This window comes from Stigmatopora argus, chromosome 7, assembly GCF_051989625.1.
Source record: "Stigmatopora argus isolate UIUO_Sarg chromosome 7, RoL_Sarg_1.0, whole genome shotgun sequence".
Lineage (NCBI taxonomy): Eukaryota > Metazoa > Chordata > Actinopteri > Syngnathiformes > Syngnathidae > Stigmatopora > Stigmatopora argus.
In genome coordinates this window covers 14,752,841-14,771,973 of record NC_135393.1, presented here as the reverse complement: position 1 = coordinate 14,771,973, position 19,133 = coordinate 14,752,841, and the positions used below count along the sequence as shown (strand labels likewise).

General features: G+C 42.0%; 1 protein-coding gene across 1 annotated transcript; it reads right to left on the bottom strand.

Annotated features, from left to right (window-relative positions):
- Positions 1 to 1,005: 1,005 nt before the first annotated feature.
- myom2a (myomesin 2a) lies at positions 1,006 to 17,959 on the bottom strand. Its single transcript, XM_077605093.1, has 39 exons — positions 17,888 to 17,959; positions 17,423 to 17,498; positions 15,667 to 15,805; positions 14,275 to 14,370; positions 13,409 to 13,553; positions 13,176 to 13,330; positions 12,696 to 12,788; positions 11,202 to 11,300; positions 11,081 to 11,109; positions 10,430 to 10,594; positions 10,163 to 10,324; positions 9,896 to 10,037; positions 9,512 to 9,711; positions 9,382 to 9,435; positions 8,907 to 9,034; positions 8,457 to 8,655; positions 8,097 to 8,114; positions 7,718 to 7,895; positions 7,509 to 7,630; positions 6,542 to 6,729; positions 6,327 to 6,453; positions 5,960 to 6,138; positions 5,732 to 5,846; positions 5,496 to 5,655; positions 5,229 to 5,335; positions 5,110 to 5,154; positions 4,627 to 4,763; positions 4,316 to 4,460; positions 4,162 to 4,221; positions 3,950 to 4,017; positions 3,741 to 3,854; positions 3,576 to 3,663; positions 3,461 to 3,499; positions 3,280 to 3,385; positions 2,856 to 3,019; positions 2,453 to 2,489; positions 2,351 to 2,373; positions 2,219 to 2,274; positions 1,006 to 2,067 (listed from the first exon to the last, which is right to left on the bottom strand). The coding sequence occupies exons 3-39, from the start codon at positions 15,771 to 15,773 to the stop codon at positions 1,255 to 1,257; spliced, it is 4,863 nt and encodes a 1,620-aa protein (XP_077461219.1). The 5' UTR covers positions 15,774 to 15,805; positions 17,423 to 17,498; positions 17,888 to 17,959; the 3' UTR covers positions 1,006 to 1,254.
- Between the last annotated feature and the right edge of the window lie 1,174 nt (positions 17,960 to 19,133).

The following is a 19,133-nucleotide window of genomic DNA, read 5'->3' as shown; positions in this document are numbered from 1 at the left end:
TCTTTTCTTCAGGTCCCGTAAAAAAAAAAAAAACTGAACTGCTTATCCTCACAAGGGTCGCGGGGGGTGCTGCAGCCTATCCCAGCTAACTACGAGGAGCACAAGGAGACGAACAACCAATCATAGCTAGGGGCATGCATGTTTTTGGGATGTGGGAGGAAACCGGAGTGTCCGGAGAAAACCCACGCAAGCCCAGGGATAACATGCAAACTCTACACAGTGAGAACCAACCTGGGATAAAAAAAAAGTATAGTATGTGCATTCATTCGTTTTCCAAGCTGAACTGGTTGTTAGGCAACAGCAGGTGATGTGAGCACAAAACACGCCATAAATTATTATAGTGACGTGAAATCAAATGTTGATAACCAAACGAGGTACAAACATGCACAGAATTGGCATGCGTTGTCACTACAGGTTGGTCAAGGGGCTTAAAAAAACCACCCAAAAAAATCAATACAAGGTCCAATACTAAGCGCCATGGTTTATTGAAGGAATATTTCTCTTCACGTTTCCCAAAACAGAATGAAACTACAGAGCGCCCAGAAATGAAGAAAGGAACTGTATTTTAACATTGTGGCCACAACATACTGTCAATATATAGTGTACACAAATTGTGTACTAAATGCAGTATCTGGCCTTTAATATTGGCAACTTGAACTGGTTTTCCAAATAAAAACATTACGTTCCAAACGATAAAGAGTGACTATCCTGACCATGAACACTACCTCCTACCTAGCATTCCGCTAGTGTATCATAACGGAAGGTGTAGCTTGTAAATGCAAAACCTGACACCTATCAGGTAACAGTTTGTTTTTTTGCTTGTAGGTTTAAACATACAGAAAGATAAAACATATGCAACCAAACCAGGTTAGGGACTTAATTGGGATATTTCCAATGGGTTCAGGAATTTGAAGCGTTTTGGGGTTTCAATGCTAGATTTCAATGATAAAATGGGTGATTTTGCCACCTGACAAGGCTATTTCCAAGGGAGCTGGAGACTCTACAGATTTAGGAGATGGTGTGGGACATTTTCTACATATTCTGTGACACTATCTACCTCCTGAATGGAAATTGAGTTTTCATGAATCTGTTCGGATTGGAGGGATTAACGCTGGGTGTTGATTTTGGTGTTGGGCGACATCAGGGACTTGAGGGCCAGAGTTGGGGACATTCCCAAAGGGAGTCGGACCGTTAAAGCCTTGAGATTTGGGCGTTTGGTGGCAGATTTCCTATGGGGTGCAATTGGGCCACCACTTACTTCCTGGGTGGGGTTGGAGATTTCATGAATCTGGATGGAGTAGGTGACTTGATAGTAGGGGTTGGGGACTTGGGCCTCGGGGTAGCGGCGGGGGTCATTGGAGATGGAGTCGGGGATTTTCCCAAAGGTGTTGGGGACTTGATGCCTGGAGATTTAGGTGATGGGGTAGGAGACTTTGGAGCCGGTGTGGGAGACTTCGGGGCTGGGGTGGGAGATTTACGGGCTGGGGTGGGAGACTTTGGGGCTGGAGTGGGAGACTTTGGGGCTGGGGTGGGAGACTTTGGGGCCGGGGTCGGAGACTTTGGGGCCGGGGTGGGAGACTTTGGGGCCGGGGTGGCAGACTTTGGGGCCGGGGTGGGAGACTTTGCGGCCGGAGTGGGAGATTTTGTGGCCGGGGTGGGAGATTTTGGGGCCGGGGTTGAGGACTTGGTTGTGGAGGCAGGTGTGGGGCTCTTCATTGACACAGATGGGGTTTGGGCCTTAGAAGAGGCAGGGGTGGGTGTTTTGGAGGGCGGTATGACGGCTGGTGTGGCCATCTTGGGCTGGCCCAGCTTGGAATCTGGAATTTGTTCTCCATGCCGGTACACGCTGACAGTGATTTCCACAAACTCACCCCCGTATTTGTTCCGAACATTGATGCTGTACTTGCCGGAGTCTTCAGGTGTGACCTGGTTGATAACCAGGCTGGAGAACTTTCCTCCGTCAAAGGTGATTCTGGTGTGGTCATTGGAGGCCACTTCCTGTTCGTTCTTGAACCAAGTGACCTCGGGAGTGGGATCGCCCCACACGGTGCAGGTCAGGCTCAGGGACTAGAGTATCACAAAAAAAATAACATGTTATGAAGTACTGGTTGCAAAATCAATTATGGGCTGAATCAGCAATGTGAGAATTTGAAATAATAATGTATGTAAACATAGTGAACCACTATTCTTTTTGTACAAATCCCAGTATTCAATGTACCTTATCCTCCATAATAGTGACCACGTCAGGCAGGCCACCTAACACTCTGCCACGGTCTGTAAAGGCACAAATGGGTGAGTCGTGCACACTTTCAATGAATGCAAGCAGAAATCAAGGCAATATAGTACTCACTTTTTTCTGCAAAGGCAGCAGCCCTGAAAAAAAAACCGGAACGAGTCAAGTTTGAAAAGAAGAAGGGGCGAGATCATCATTATTGACTTTAAAACAACTCACTTTAATCTCAGGTACTCCTCGTAGGCTTCGGTGTAAGCTGCGGAAAGACAAATGTCAGTTCAATCTCTTTTTTTAAAAGGGTTTCATCAAGGGGACAAAAAGAACCCTCATTTTATGTGATTGTCAGAAAATTAAAAGTTGATCAAATACGCTGCTTCTAACTGAAAAGGCCATTTTCCACTTCAATTTTGGGTGTGGCTGCTTGAGACTTTGTATTATGCTAAGATCCATGCATAATGTTTTCTTGATTGGTAAAACTGGTGTCTCGTGCTCACTTTTTTCCCTCTCAAGCTTCAAGGGCTGTGAATAAGTAATCTGTCAAATATCTAAAGTAGCTCCCCAGGCAGTTTGTTTTTCTATGACATCAGCTGATAAAAAAACACCTCTTCGCCAAATACCTTACCTTGTCCCGAGAGATCGAATGTCCTGGCATGTGTCTTGACGCCATCAGAGATCTCAATGGTGTACAGACCCTTCTCCTTGTCCGAGGGGTCGCAGATCTGCATCCAGGCCATCTCGGTTGTTCCACCGATTCTCATCTTCTCAGAGGAGGCAATCTTGCTCTCCCTTTGTATACAGATACAGTCAATCAAAATGAAAAACTACAAATCTAGCGTTAGCTTCAAGACCTAGCAAAAACAAGTGAAAAACATCTCTGACGTACACCAAAAATAACTAAAAACTGCCAACAGTGAAGAACTTGAGTGATACTTTTTAAAAAAGTATTACAAGATAATCAGGAAGAGTGTTCTATTGACAAACTGAGCGTGCTTTGCATTGGAAGACTTTTCAAAGCAAGTCAATATTTGAGCAACAAAAAAAAGTACTTGTGTTTCCACACGGTTTTCATCTCCTCCGTGTAGTAGTTCATGTAGCACTGTAGACGGATTCCTTCTGGAGTACACTGGAGAACCAGCTCAGAGGCCGACTCACCTAATATGAAAATCATCTTTAGATATTCTATATACATACTTGACGCACTTTTTAAATGTAGTATAGCTGACCCACCAGCAATCTTAGCAATGGCATTGATGATGTCATCAAACACTGTAAAGGAAGACAAAAATATATACAACGCCAAGGAAAAACAGTAATGGAAAAAACTGATTCTAAATGTACGCACCTTGTCCAGAAATGTCATAGGTGGACGTGTCCTTGCCACGCTCGTCACCAATCACAGCCTTGTAGACACCTTGATCCTTCCTGGAGAACTGCAGCAAACAACCAATGAATACGTACATGACGAGCAATCAGGTAAAGGTGAGTAACACGGCGCCCAATCGCTCACCAGCGGGACGGGAAGGGCGCAGGCTCCCGACATCACGTTAGGGGGAGTTTCCGGAACAATCTCCTCGTCTTCTTTGTACCAGTGGAAGGTAGTCTCCTTTTTCACATTGGCCACCTGGAAAGCAAAAGAAAAACGCACGTGTTGACCGTGACGAAAGACAAAGAGGGCCAGAGAAATGAGATTAGATTAGATTAGATATCGATGGAGACCTTGCAGGTCAGCATCACTGTGCAGTCCTCAGTCACGGTGAAAGACAGATACTCGGAGAAATGTGCACCTGAAAGTGAAGAACACCATGAACAACTCCAAAAAGAAGTGTCAAGCACAATGACAACTCCGGAAAAAATATCCAAGACCACAAATAACTACAAAACGATGTCTCTTTAAGTATGAAATTGATTGACCAAATAGAAAGTCTTACCTTGCTTCCTCACGTACTCTCTCCTCTGGAACTCGGCTTCCTTCAGAGCAGCCAGGAAGACTGAACAGACCAAGCCAAAGAAAAAGTTTGGTAAAAATATTAACATTGCTGATAATAATAAAATGTCGGTGGTTTAGCGTTGTGAGCGGTTTACCATCTCCCACCAGGACCAGAGAGCTCTGAGCTTTAGCCTTGCCGTCATGGATTTGCAGCGTGTATGTGCCCTCACTATCCCGGGTGAAGTTATCCACGATCATCTGGATGACGCCAGTGGACGCTTCGTGACTAATCTTGTGGCCCTGCAAAAAACGCCAACGATATCAAACACACAGGAAAAGCTGTTAGTCATTATATATATCTTTCGATTCAATCATCAGGAGTGGAATATTAGTTGTCTATCATAGACAAAAGAAGAATCATAGACACAAAAATATGCAAACTCCTCATTATTTTCAAGATGTTTACCTCACCACTGGTCACCTCCTTGTCATTGACGACAAACCTGTACGTCACGGCAGGTGTCAGCTTGATAGCCTGCGCCCAGAAACGCACATGGCCTTTCTCCAAGACTTCATAGTTAAGGCCATGCTTCAGTGGGACAACTGTGTGAAGATGACAAAGTTTTGTTGACGTTTATCAGCATTATGGCTGAAAGTAAGTCATATACTGTATGGACAAGCCTCAAGTCTTAACCTTCATGTTTTAAACAACGACTAACCTAGCAAGGCAAATATTAAACAGGCCTAGACATTGAACACGTGGAGTCAAGTCATTACTTGTATCGATTAAGTCATAAGTCAGGTCATACAAATCTTTCTCTGTATTCATAACCCTAACTATTGTCATTTACTTGATTTACCTGAAACTCATTTGACTGAGTCATCTAAAGTCAAATGAGAGAACATGGCACCTCTACTTGACATTATTAGAGTGAAAGTTCATACTCACTCGGGTTCCTGATGGCATGGCTGAGCTCCAGCATGGAGTTGAGGGCTGTCAAGGAAAAAAAAATAATGTAAAGAAAAAAAATTGAATGGTTAGCAGACCATGAGCGTGGCCTAGCATACCGTCCTCGGTGAGCGTATGGCTGGCGGACACGCCGTCAGTGTCGGTGACGAGCACGGAGTATCGTCCCAGATCATCTTTGTCTGGATTCATGAAACTTAGTCTGGAACTTAAAGATGTCAAGGCATTACTTCCATTCTTGAGGTTTATATACCATGAAGATAGGCTATTTGTTGGAACTTTGAGCATTAGGGAGGGTACACCATGAATTGATTGTCTAACTTTAAAATCAGCACAAGTTTAATACGTTTGGAAATAGGCAAGCTTACTTGCGTCCTTTGGTGGCGACAGTAACGCGAGGGCATTCACCAATGGGCTTGTAGTTCTTTGACCAAATGAAAGCGGAGGTTTGACTGATGTCGCAGGCTTCCAAGGACAGGAATATATCACCTGTTTCCTCATCAACACCTGCAACGATCTCTTTGGTGCCTGGATACATTAGCAAATGCAATCTTAAAAAAAACTGGAACAGACCCAACAAAGATTGTAAAAGAAGAGGTTTTACCTGGAGGGGGTCTGGCGCAGACGGCCTCAGTCACTAAGGAGGGTCTACCGATACCGTGAGCATTGACGGTACGAACCCGGAACATGTACCATTCACCCTCCACCAGATCTTTCACCTACAGGACAGTGACCAGTTGGTTTGTTTCGACTTTAAGTCCACAGCTTAACACGATCAGGACTTTGGTGACTAGACATTAACGGGTTCTCATGGTTCTGGCTAGCGTGTCACCTGCATATAGCGCTGACTGATGGCCTCCTCATTCAGAGCAACAAACTCGCAAGATCCTTTCTTGGCCATGTCTACAAAATATCCGGAGACAGCGCTGGCGCCGGTGTAAACGGGAGCTTTCCAAACCAAGACCAGGGAATGACTGCGGACCTCGCTGAAGGTCAGGTCATAAGCTGGACCTGCAGAAGGATAAATGAGATCCTGATGATGCTGCATGAGCAACATTACCAATTGCCATTAGCATTAGTGGACACAACTTAGAGTTGGTAGCAGCAACAACTGCTAATCTAATGAAATTGACTTAAACACTGACAAATTGGAATTAGGAGCTATGTGAACAGCCACAGAAAATGTCAAATGAGCGGACCTGGCTGCTCGAACGTCCAAGCTTCACATTTCATCGGGAGGCTGGGGGCTGAGGGCAAGCCCACGCCCGCCATGTTGGCCGCCTGAACTTTGAACTCGTAGAAGGTTCCCTCTGTCAGATTATCCACCTAGGGTAAAAAAGTCATGTTTAATACTATTTTTAACACCTTAACAGTCGCACAACAGGAGGTCAGTTCAGCGTTTCCAGGCACTTACTGTGCACATTCGATCCACCATAGCGCTGGTGTTGACCTCCTTCCAGACTAGGGAGTCCACATCACGTCTGTCCACGTAATAGGCGCTGATCTTGGAGCCACCACATTGCTTGGGGCTGCTCCAAGACACCGTCATGGAGGAACCGTCGCAATTCAGCAGGCTGATACCATAGGGGGCGCTGGGGGTGGCTGCCAGATAAATTAGAATCAGTGGTGGGAAGCAGTAGAGCAGGGTAGTTTATCTGGTACCTGGGCCTTTAGGTTGAAATAATTCATTGCCAAATCGCACCAATTCCAAGTCACAAGAATAGGAACCACTAATACGATGGAAAAATGAAGCAGCACAGCATGCACCTGTTCCAAGTCCATTGTCTTGAGAAGATTTTAATAAAAAAAATTCCTTTAAAATAACCTTTCAGATGATGACATGGCGTCATAAAGACAAAGTGCCTTATTTATTTACATGACTAAGTGGAATCAATAGAGTGGTCCATTGGAGTGTATTTCTTTCTTGTGTATCTCAAAACAACTTCAATTTCCTTTCCAATTGAAATGAACATGAATAGAATCAATCTGTTCTCGCTAGCGATTTTTAAATAAATTTTATAGCCACATATTTTCAAAACATATAAAAATTGTTGGCTCTACCATTGCCACATCTCTAATACGCATCTCTTATCCCTTGGTACTTTTTCTGAGCCACTTCTATTTCAAGTACTAGTAGGTAGTTAGTGAGGGGTGCACCAGTGTTGGGGGTCTTCAAATATCTTCAAAAGTGACAGGTGACTATTATATCAAATCACGTTAAGGAGGATTTGGTGTACGGATCTGGGTGGGGGTTGGAAGGTAAGACTACTCCATACATACCATATTCAAACCCCCCACCTGGCAGAACAGTAACAGAGGACATGAACGGACTGGACGGCAACATAGACATTTGTAGTTTAAAGTTTCTTTACGGCACTCACCGAGGGCTGGCTCCACCTCGATAGGTCCCGACTCTTGGGACTCTTCGCTCAGGCCAAACACATTGACAGCTTGCACCCGGAACACATACGTCTCACCAAGTGTCAGGCCGTGCACCACAAACCTGAAAAGAGGTTGTTTATTAGAGGGTCTGACATAAACAAACTGAGAAAGCATCCATAACTAGAATACGTAACACAGTATATGAAACCTGTTGAGTTTGAAGGGTTTGTGGTTGCAGGGAAACCAATCCTTGCTGCCAACCACGCGGCCATCCAGGTAATATCCCATCAGTCCTTGCTGTCCGTGCTTGGGCGCTTCCCACTGCACAAACACTGACGACTTGGTGTTCCGGGTGGCGACGGGTTGTCCAGGAGCAGATGGCACACCTGTTTGTTGCGGCAGACAGAAAGAAGTTTTCAGTAATAGGCCATCTAAAAAATGTTGCTTTCTGACGACGCTCCTTTCCAGAAAAGAGTGCTCCACTCCCAAATTGTGAGGTGACTTAAAAGCCAACATTGGGTGCTCAAAAAAAGACACACTTTAAACGTGTAGGAAGTGAAAGTGAATGAAAGCAACCTAGTACATACCAACAGGAAGCTCACAACCTGCAAAATATAGTACACGGTTTCACTCGTCACGTAAACGCGCCACAATGTAGTCGACATTATCGTGTAGTAGATAACATATCGCGCAGATGTCAAACTCAAGACTCCAGGGCCAGATCTGGCCTGCCATATTTTGTGTTTCCTCTTACGTTCCTCCCCAAAATACCAAAATTGCAGATTGTCGTCAATTTTTAAAAAGTTGAAATGTTGCAAGCATTTGCATTAGTTGGTCCCTAAAATTTCAAGTTATGGGCCATAATGGCCCTTTGAAGGAACCCATCATCAAATGAGTTTGACACTCCCGACGAAGCACAGTAGGGGGACGCTTTTGCATTCCCTTACCGTCCCTTTTCACCTTCCTCACTGGCTCCGAGGGCGCCGAAGGCAGGCCGACGGCGTACTCGTTGAGCGCAAACACGCGGAACACATAAGCACGCTCATCCGGCAAATCAAAGACGGCCACACGTGGCGAGCGGATCTCCACGCCCACGTTGACGCGATGCCACGAGTCGTGGGCGCCATCGGCGACAGCAGCTAAACACTGAGAGACAGCGCAGAGGAGCCGTGGGGGTGATTGAGTGGGAGCTCCACGTGAGGTGTACATTAGACTTCAATTGGGGTGCGAGGATTTGCATGAACAAATGACCGATCTGTGCTTGGGTGGACTATTTACCAATCACAGACGTTGATTAGGAAAACTGTCTTCTTGTGATTGACTGACTTTGATGGAATTTGTCTTATAAATGGGATGTAGCACTGGAAGTAATCGAATTTAATGATTGACTCACAGACCTTTTCTACGATGTAGGACAGTGGTGCTGGTCCACGTTGGATGGGTGGCGTCCAACTGAGTACCACGTGTGTTTTGTAAATCTCGGACGCATGCACGTCGCCGGGCCGGCCAGGAATGGTCGCCTGGCCTGAGAATGTAAAGCGGATTTCTTCTGATTGTTGGAAGTGGGTTTAATAAAGGTGGTTGTTGCAAGGTGTTTTGGAAGGTTGATTAAACGTAGGGAGGTTTGATGTGGGTTTAGGGTAAGTGTTGTTTCAAGGGGATACAATGTGGGTTTTAGTTTGGTTCTGGGGAGTTTAATGTGTCTTTTGTTATTTTCTGGTGCATTAAAGGTTTTTCTAACGTGAGCTCAAGGTTAAGGTTAGTTTAAGATAGATTTAAGGTCAGGTATAATGTGGTTTGAGATTGTCTGATGGTGGTTTTAGAGTGGGTTGAAGGAAGATTAAAGGGAATTCTACCATAATCCCGTTGTACCTTGCACCTCATAATTCCTTGGTACAACGTGGTATTTTCTCTGTCTCTTAATTACTGCGGCAAAATGAAAAAACAAACATTGTCATTGTAAGATGGGCCCTCTTTTTCCTGTGTTTACCTTCATGGCTACCTTCCAGCTTGGCGCTCTCAGCTGCGTCCAGGGCCATGATTCTATCGGACGGTCTGGAGGCCCTGCTGATGCCTGCGCTGTTCACGGCGCGGACCCGGAAGCGGTAAGAATGGCCCTCCTTCAGACTGTGAACCGGGTACTTGCACACCTTTACTGGGGCGTCGTTACACTGGACCCACGAGTCGCTGTGTGTCTCACATCTGCAGAAAAATATAAAGGAGCAACTCAAGGGGGGCAAAAACTTGAGCTCCGTGGCCTAAAAAATGTCAGTGAAAATTAATGAATGAATATCAGTGAACACATTTTAGGACAATCTGCTAGATTAAAACAATTACTATAACTATTGATGATGTAAACGGAGCCCCTGTGCCTCATTCTACCTACCTGTCAACAAAGTAGCCAGTGATGGCCGCCTCGTTGACAGTATTGGGAGGTTTCCAGGCGACCAGGACGTAGTCGGAATTGATATCGTAAGCCTTGACGCTCATGGGCGCTCCGGGAGCCCCAGCCACTGGGGGCGTGGCATCTACAGGACAAAGAGTAAATGCAATTACAAATTAAAAGTGTTCCACCTCACTAAAAAAAGAGAATTTTTCCAATGCAGGATCATCACATGAAATACTCAAATGCTAAATCACTAGCAAATGCTACCTGAAACAAAGAGATAGGCGCAGTGCTCAGAGGTGCCATCCTTAGTATAGACGCGGATTGTGTAGAGACCCTCATCGTCCTTAGCCAAGTGGGGCAACACCAGGCGGGCGACGCCGGCACCCACTGACATGTCTACCAGGGGGCCGGGCGTCAAAAGTTTATCTGGATCAAAACCAGTAGATGTGCTTAACACCAAACAACGATTTATGGGGGAATTGAATATGCTGACATAACGTTCAGAAATGTTAAAGCGGAGGAGGGCCTCACCATCTCGGTACCACTCAACCATGGGGGGCAGGTTGGGAAGATCGGGGACCACCACCAGGGAACACAGCAGGCTGGCCGACTCGCCCTCCACGCCGAAGGTGACCGGAAAGCAATGCACCAGGCTCACCTCCAGTTTGCTGAAGTGGCTTCCACTCAGACGGGGGACTGTAATTATGGGATAATGTTTGTACAATGGTAGTAGAATATTGATTATTTATTGTAGGTGTAGTCGTTGAATGTTTTGTAAAAATGCTAATGTTGAATGTGTGATAATCGTACTTGTGCTTGGAATACTAATTGATGATTATCGTGAAATAATGATGGGTTTTGTGATGCATGACAATTGGGGATTATTATGAAATAATACTAAAACATGGCAGGAAATTGTGGAATAATCCTAAAACAATGTGAAAAAGCACAAAAAGTATGCCTGAATGTAGTGGAAAATGAGTGGAATAATCTAACAATGTAACAATTTTAGATTGCTGTGAAATAACCATAGCTTGGAGTTAATGTATAACTTTTGAGGATCGTTTTAGAATACAATAATCGTATATTGTTGCGCAGTAGTCATACGATTTTGTGGAGTGATAAAAATTGGAGGAACAATAATCTTTTGTTCTTTTGGGGAGGAGGGGTGTTTCCTCTTACCTAGGCCGATTTGACTTGACCATCCACCACTACCTGCACCTAAATGGACAAGACAGACGCAGTCGCTGTAGTGCCATCGTTCTACAACTAATAAAACCAGACCTGGAACAATAGAAAGCACGTGGACTTACTCCTGACAGTGACTGTTGCTGCGCTAGTGGCTGTTCCGTGGGCGTTGGTGGCCACGGCGCTGTAGTCTGCAGTGTCGTTCACTGCGCACCTGAAGAAAAGCAACATTGTGAAATAAATGTTGAAATATTATGTAATTGTTGCTCAAGGCTGCCATAACAAATGACTGGAGGACTGGGACTTGAGTAAGCACATTGTGAAATACGTAATTGCATGACACATTGGAATAATTACAAATGACTTAATACATGTAGGACACAGAAAGCTCACTTTCAAGTACAATATTTGTGGACAATGTGGGGGAAAAGAACGCATGATAATACAGTATATAACTTTTAGTTGTTGTGGAATAGTGAGATTTAAAGAGACATCATTGTAAATTTTCAAGAACATGATGGAATTTAGCAGATTTTTGCAGAATTGTTTTTTGGGCGTTATAACGTAATCTTAGAATATTATACTGTACGATGATTTGGAGCAATGTTAGCTCTGTGAAAGACTTTGCGATGGAACATTTTAGACTAACTTTAGAATGCTGTGGAATCATTATGGAATCTTAAAAGACTGAGGGCTGTAGTTATATATGGACGTTTGGGTGACACTGGTGAGGAATAGAAAAGGAAATGTGACCTTTCCTGTGCTCACAAACTATTTTAAAGGCTCCGCTTTCTAACACACTAGGGTCTCCTTGAGCACCCCGAGCTGAGAAAAGAAGGGGGGCCTTGTATAATTCTCATATAATGTGCTTAAATAATCATATAATTGTGGTGGAACAATTGCCCTGGCATCGCCTCGACCACCCCCCGTTGTATTGAGGAGAAGTGGGCTTGGCCTCCCCCGGAGAGAAAGCCAGCGACGAGTTTGAGGCTCCCTATGACGCAAAGGTCAGCAGAGTTTGAAACAGCTGAAGAGTCTTGAAGGAGACCAACGGGCTGGCCCGGGCCCCCTCCTCCATTCCTTCCCTTCGCTACGAAACCGTTCAAACATTTCACCCCACTGGCCAAAAAGTCCCCTAGCACATTGTTAGCATAGAAGCTCAAGCACTGGGCTTTATCTCATGATGCCGTGCTGATTTTTTCCTCTTCAAACAACACTGGAAACACATGTCGTTAGGGATGAGCTCAACTTAACCTGCAGCTCAAACTCAATTTATTTAGGGGCCCCTAGAGTTTAGAGGGGGGGCCATTCTGCGCATGACTAACACACGTTACAGAACGTACAAGCATGATTAGGTAACCTCTTTATTTCCCTCTACGTAAATTATCTTTTGTCCAATTGCATTTTCTGGATGGACAACACAATATAAACAACGACGAGGGCAAGAGGACAAACTCCCATGTGGCGCATTAAAACTTTTTCAGCCGGTAAAGACACTGAGATTTACCATGATTGATTTCTAAGCATAATGAGGGCTGTACTATCACTTACTTAAAGTGAATACATACACAACTGCTTATTGTTCTTGTCTGTGTTTGTGCTGCCTTACCTGCTAATAATCAAACTGTGAACTCCATACTTGCTCTCAATCTTGTACTTTCCCGGAGCACTCAAAGGGTCCACTGGGACGCCTGCTTTATACCTGCAAACAAATGTAACTTTAAGAAATCAGCTAGTCACCTAAGAATACTAAAATTATGTTATGCAATAATTGTAGAAAATAGTTGAATGATGTGGAATGATTCTAATAATTGTAAGTCTATGTGGAACCTTAAGACGAAAAGAATTGTACAGAAATCATGCAATATCGTGTCATAATTAAACAATGTCTTGCTAAAATACTGAATAATTGGGGAAAAATGACACTGTAATAACTGTATAAGGTTGTGGAATAGGTAGGAATCATAAAACAGTGTTGAATAATCTTGTAGAGCAATATTATTAGGGAACCCTAAACATCTTAGAACAATGTAAAATGATCTGTTCGGCAATAATCAAGTGAGATAGGAATTTTCTTATTTTTAGTGACCATTTGACAATGGGCATGGGGGTCCCCAGCACAGTGCAGAAGAGCTTGACAGCCATCTTCTCCCACACGGTGTGAGGTCTCAGAGCCACAATGAAGTCGGGCATGCGGGGAATCTCCTCCAACAAATCCACTTTCCTGTACATTTTCTCCTTCACCTGACGTACAAGACGGAGGCTTTAAGAAAGAATATTGCTGTTTCCGGTCTCAGAACCGACCCGGTTGTCGATCCTTGCCTCTTTCTCAATGGCCAGGTTTTCAACTTGAGCCTTGGTGGAAAACCTGATCCTTTGGATTTCTTCCTGGATAGCAGCCAAGCCCTTTTCCACCTTTTTGCTCACACGCTGATACTCTTCAATCCCTTCTGTCTCTTCCCTGGTCCTACAGCAAATAATCACATCATTATGAGACAAGAATAAAACAATACAAGTTTTGCAGGAAAAGTCCAAGCAAATTTGTTCAGCACAATTCAACTCAAGGTAATTTAATGTGCTTTACATCAACCTAGATTAAAAAAAAACAGATAAAAGATATGAAGAAGTCTCACGAAGTCATCAAGATGACTAAAAACAGAAAATAGGAAATTGAAATAAGAGAAAAAACAGATAAGAAAGCAAAGTCATATAATTCGATAGTTTTAATCTGTATGGGCAATCATGAATAAAGTGTTTTAGCCTTGATTTTAAAGAGCTAACGTTTTGCATACACTTCATATTGTGAACTTGTTCCAAAAGTGAGGAACATAGTAACTAATGTTTTGAACAAATTGCATCAAAATCTCCTGCCTGATGGTATCTAACTCACAGAGGTCTGGGCTGGGAAGATTATTTGTATGTGGTCATAATGCTTCGGCCGATGGAGAAATACTGAGTGGACAGTCAGGGGGGAGGCGTTCTGGTTTAATTAAATCATGGAAATATTGAACTGGTTGACAGAGTACAAATGGACTGATGAGATAATCATTGGTTTGAAAGTTGTACTCTTTTCTGACTTCCTTCCAGAATGAAAAAAAATCAGAATGACAGGCTCTTGAATCCGGCCGGGTCAGCTGGGTATTTGCTTACACCTCAGAATAGCCCGACATGACATGTGTCATCCTCACCTCTGCCGGAACACCGGGATGGTGTACTCTGGTTCCGCCATCGCCTCTGTGGCCGTGGCCTGCACTTGACTCTTTGACTTGGAACTTGACTTCCTGCTGACAGGGAAGCAAAAAAGTAAATTTTTGCCTCTACAAATTGTTATTCAAACATCATGGTCCTCACACCTGACCAGATTATAGCACAAAAATACTGTGGACCGCTGTAAAGTCACTCAAAAAACTATGGAATGTTGTGAACCAATCATTCATTTGCATATCTCCACAAAGGTCGCGAGGGTGCTGGAGATTATTCCATCTGACTATAAGCAGGAGGCGGGGTTCAAACTGAACTGGATTGCCAGCCAAGAGACAAACAGATTCGCACCGATGGACAATTTGGAGTGTTCGATTGACAGTATCAATACAATGCATGCTTTGGGGATGCAGGGGATCCAGAAAATACCCATGGAAAATCCAGAAAAAGACATGCAAATTCCACATAAGAAGGGTGGAACCCAGGATTGAGGGAATTCAGATTTGTTTTTTTGTTGTCCATGAAATTTGAGCTTGAATTTGGTAGTTGACACTTTTTCCCAAAACTGGCTGACAAAGAATGGTCGTGGTTCAGGGTCATTGACAGCGATGGACACCTAATTTGTGAGAACTAGGAAGGATGGCGGGGATCATTGGCCCGATTTGAATGGAGTGGATTTCAATCGCCGTCAATGAGTTCACTAGCAATTGCAGCCTGGAGCCATATTGCCAATACGTCCACTGAAAATTATCCTGCCCAAGCTTTGCATGATTTCAAGGCAGAGAGCGCAGTACCAAGTTTCATACCAACTACAACCAGACACGCAGTGGAACCTCCAAAAAATATGTCCAGGAAAGATTACTAAACTGCTCGTCTATCTTTTCTATTTGGAATTATGGAGCTATTTTGCAACACCCTTCAAAACAATATTGTATTATTAAATAATGGAAATGAATAATCAAGAAAAAAAACTTCTTGTTCTCTATTCTAGCTTCTTCTTCATGGTGTCCATTAGTGTCCAAATGTTAGTATTACATAAACTGTCATTTTACAAGAGTATTTGTATAGGTTGCGATAACACCTTTATTTGAGTTCTACAAAAACACATCTTAGTAATGTTTAAATATACTTCTAAAAACACGATTGTCCATATTCTGGTTCCTTAAAAATGTCCATTTGCTTTGTTATCTAACATTAATAATCAAGTTTTCATGTTTCTTGGTTCTACCAGGGAGATTCCACTGTGTGTTTTAGGACCCCGCCACTTGAAAAGCACTTTAGCATGGCGTTAAATGACAAAGGGTCATAAAATTCAGAAGAGGTAAGCGCAAGTTGAACGCAACCAAGCAGCTAAAGGCAGCGTTCTTCCGTACCTTTGCGTCGTCTGCTGAGAGACGACGCGTTTGGTGCTGTACTGACAAGCAAAATCGCTTTTCACTTGGCTGCTGCGTTTCCGCTTATACCAAGGAATTACTTTGGAAGCCATGATGGGCTCACTGGAAGGGAAGTAGACCTCGGCTGTGACCAAGGTAGATGGAAAGGAAGGAACCAAACGTGTTAGCCATCATATCACCATTACCTGTCTTGTCTAGATACATACATTTTTTAAAAGTCAAATAACTGATCTTGCAAGGTTTATGAGAATTATGTCTGTTAAGCCATTTTCACAATGCAACATTGCTTGGTTAAAAAGATACAAAAGTCCACTAAATTTGATTTGATTTGTCATTTTAGACTCAATTTGACAAATGACTCAGCTTTTAAAATTTGATGGGTAAAAACACCATTGCCAATTTAACTTAGAACAACAATGATTTTTGCCTTGAAACTTCCTTGCCTATTTGATTACAAGTTTTATGAAATTTAGCAACATTTTTGGAAGATTCAGCATCAAAAATGTATATCTTTAGCAAACGCACAAAAATCCCAAGAAGCCAGAGTATGTAGAAACAACATAAAGACAGCAATTTTCTATTAAAGTGGACCAAAGTCTGAAAACTGAATTTATAAATGTATCATTTTCTACTCAGTTTCCAAGGCTGGATTCCCTTGAAGCCATACAAAGGCATAAAATACAGATAACATTGGCCGGAAAATGCAATTTTCCATTCTTTTGTCCATAACAAAAGAGTGAAAACGTTTTTTTTCTGTTACAGATTTGATCCAACTGCGAGCATTATTATGGGTAGACCCAAGCCAAAAAATCTGGCAGCATTCTGGAGCACAGGCTCTCGAAATGTTTGGCTGAAGGACCTTACAGTGCTAGTGCTAGACTATGAATAGCTTGCAACCATCAGTCGTGATTGGATAAGTGGAAGGAGGAATAGAAATGAGTCATTAACACTGCAAACTCCTTCAATGCAATGTCAACACGCTAATCTACATATTATAATCGAGATCTATTTTTTTTTCACCCCCTTGTGATAAACAAATGTGCTTGTGTATATTGATTTTTGTGAAAAGTGTTTCATTCTTAATTCTTGGCATAGAATACAATTGTATGAAAAAGAGTATGTTCAAAGTGACTTACTGAGTTTTGGATTCTCAATAAAATCTTTAAAATTGCTAACTTGTTTTAATTATGAAAAAGCAGACGTAACAATCTATTTTTTTAAATAGGATTTTTAAGATTCTTAAAAATACAGCAAATTAATTTGTATTTATAGGTGTTTTACAAGGGGTCAGTTTGACGCACCACTTTACAAAGGATTAAAGTCTCAAAATTGTGTGATCCATTTTGCATGAGGTTGTTTTAACTGTTTAAAATTTAAGAAATATATTAAGAATATTTAATCAGCCAAAAAAAAAGAAAAAACTAACACTGACTTTTTAAAGAAGACACTAGTATTTCTGAAACAATACATCTATTTGCCAATGTTTTTTAGGAACCTATTTTTAAAAAAAGAACAGAAATTATGAATAAATTTCATAATAAACTAGAAGACCCAAGAATGTTATTTTTTTCTTAGCTGAAAACATACAATTCAAACATTTATTGCAAGACAGGTGTCAGCAATTGAGAAATAGACTTCTATTTATAGTCTATTTTTTTTAGCTATTTAAATTGCAATGTCAACAGGAGGGTTAGTGGTACATCTGTGATAATTGCAGGCCGACACAAAAGTGAGCACTTACCCCCGAGAGACTAAAAGAGTGCAAAGCAACGGCAGCGTTGGAGCGGACGGACGGATGCGGCTTGGGAAACGCTTTGCTGATGGGAAGAAAACATTAGCGACATTAGCCCTACACCGGTCGGGGGCATGGCGATCCCCTTCCACCCCATGTATGGACGTGCCTGCAACTATATATAGCATTTTCCTACAAATTCTACACCTTTTCCACTTGCAACATCTCAACTGAAACCATCTTTAACTATTTAATTCATTCTTTAAACCATGATTTATCCCACCAGAAAAAAACAACCATTTCTCCCTGCTATATTTTTTACTGGGTAGTCATTCTAAAAGAAAAATCTTTATAATGTGATAATTAATCATTGCCATATGGAGTTGTAAAACTAAATGTGTACAGGTAAGGTGTTTTTACAGGAAGGTTTTGAAATAATTTATATGGAAGTGAATGGTAAATGACTGATGAAACCTTTTTAGGGTCCTGGAGGTGAAGTGGGGGGCTTGTCTTCCTTGGCTGCACACTTGTGGACAGCAGTCAGTTATTTTTAAACCCTTGAGACACATGAACACTCCTCAAGTCTAACTGTACAAGCACAAGAGAGAAACTCAACTTTCAAGTACACACAGTAAAGCGGAACAAAAACTGGCTTCGTCGGACCCATCGGAATTATTTGTCCTTTTTAAAATTCAGTCCCTAATGTCAATCTATCACAACTTTTGTGGGCAGATCTCATTGTGATTGGACAGAAAAGACATGCTAAAGAAGCTATACCCAAAATGAGAAAGGAATTCTGTTGTTTTAGCGGCATTTTTGGGCTAATTTGCTGAATTTAACTTCAGTAATAGACATTTAAGGAAGTTCATGCCAAGAATGTTAATAGGAATGTCTTAAAAAGTCTTAAAATGTCTTGGATGTCTTAAAAAGAAATATAATTTGCTATTCACTTATAACTTCAAGACAGTTTAAGTTACTATGTAAAAATTCATGAATGTTTATTATAAGTATAAGTAGAAGCTATGCTGAAAAAACATGTTTACAATTTGATCTATGAATTGCAATTTAGGGTTTCTTTTGATAATTTTTCCAAATTACATAAGACAAGTGCCTATTTTGGTCATCAAAAAATATCACAAATTTAGCAACGGAATTTTTTAAATACTATTTTATAACATAATCACAACTGTATTTAAAAGAAATAATTAAATACTTATATACACCAAATTAAATTGAAGAAAATAAAATGAATAAAATCAGAAATACACACTGGTTAAAGTAAAAACATTAAATATTTACCACCCTCCATAGCATTTAATTGATGGCAATAGACATCAAATTCATTTAAATCAGGAAAATCAAATTCGAGATTTTTTTTCAAACTGCTTCCTAGTATAATTATTTGAATAATATTAACATTGAGAAGAATGCACCAAGGCTCACTGGTTTAGCATCGTATAGTGGATTTCATGAACTTTGCCCTTGTGTTGGTCCAAAGTCAAACTCCAAATTGTTTTGTGCAGAAACTTGCTGCTATCTAGTGGTGAGCATTGCACATATCAAAATCAGAATGGAGTGACGTCCTATTTGTTCGGGGTTAGAGAATAAAAGAGATTACTGGAGCGTGATAATGTGCCAAGCAGCGAGTTGCAAAAGCTCAAATATGCACTCTTGGATGGCATGAAAGACATTTTACTAATATCCCATTCAGTCAAACTGG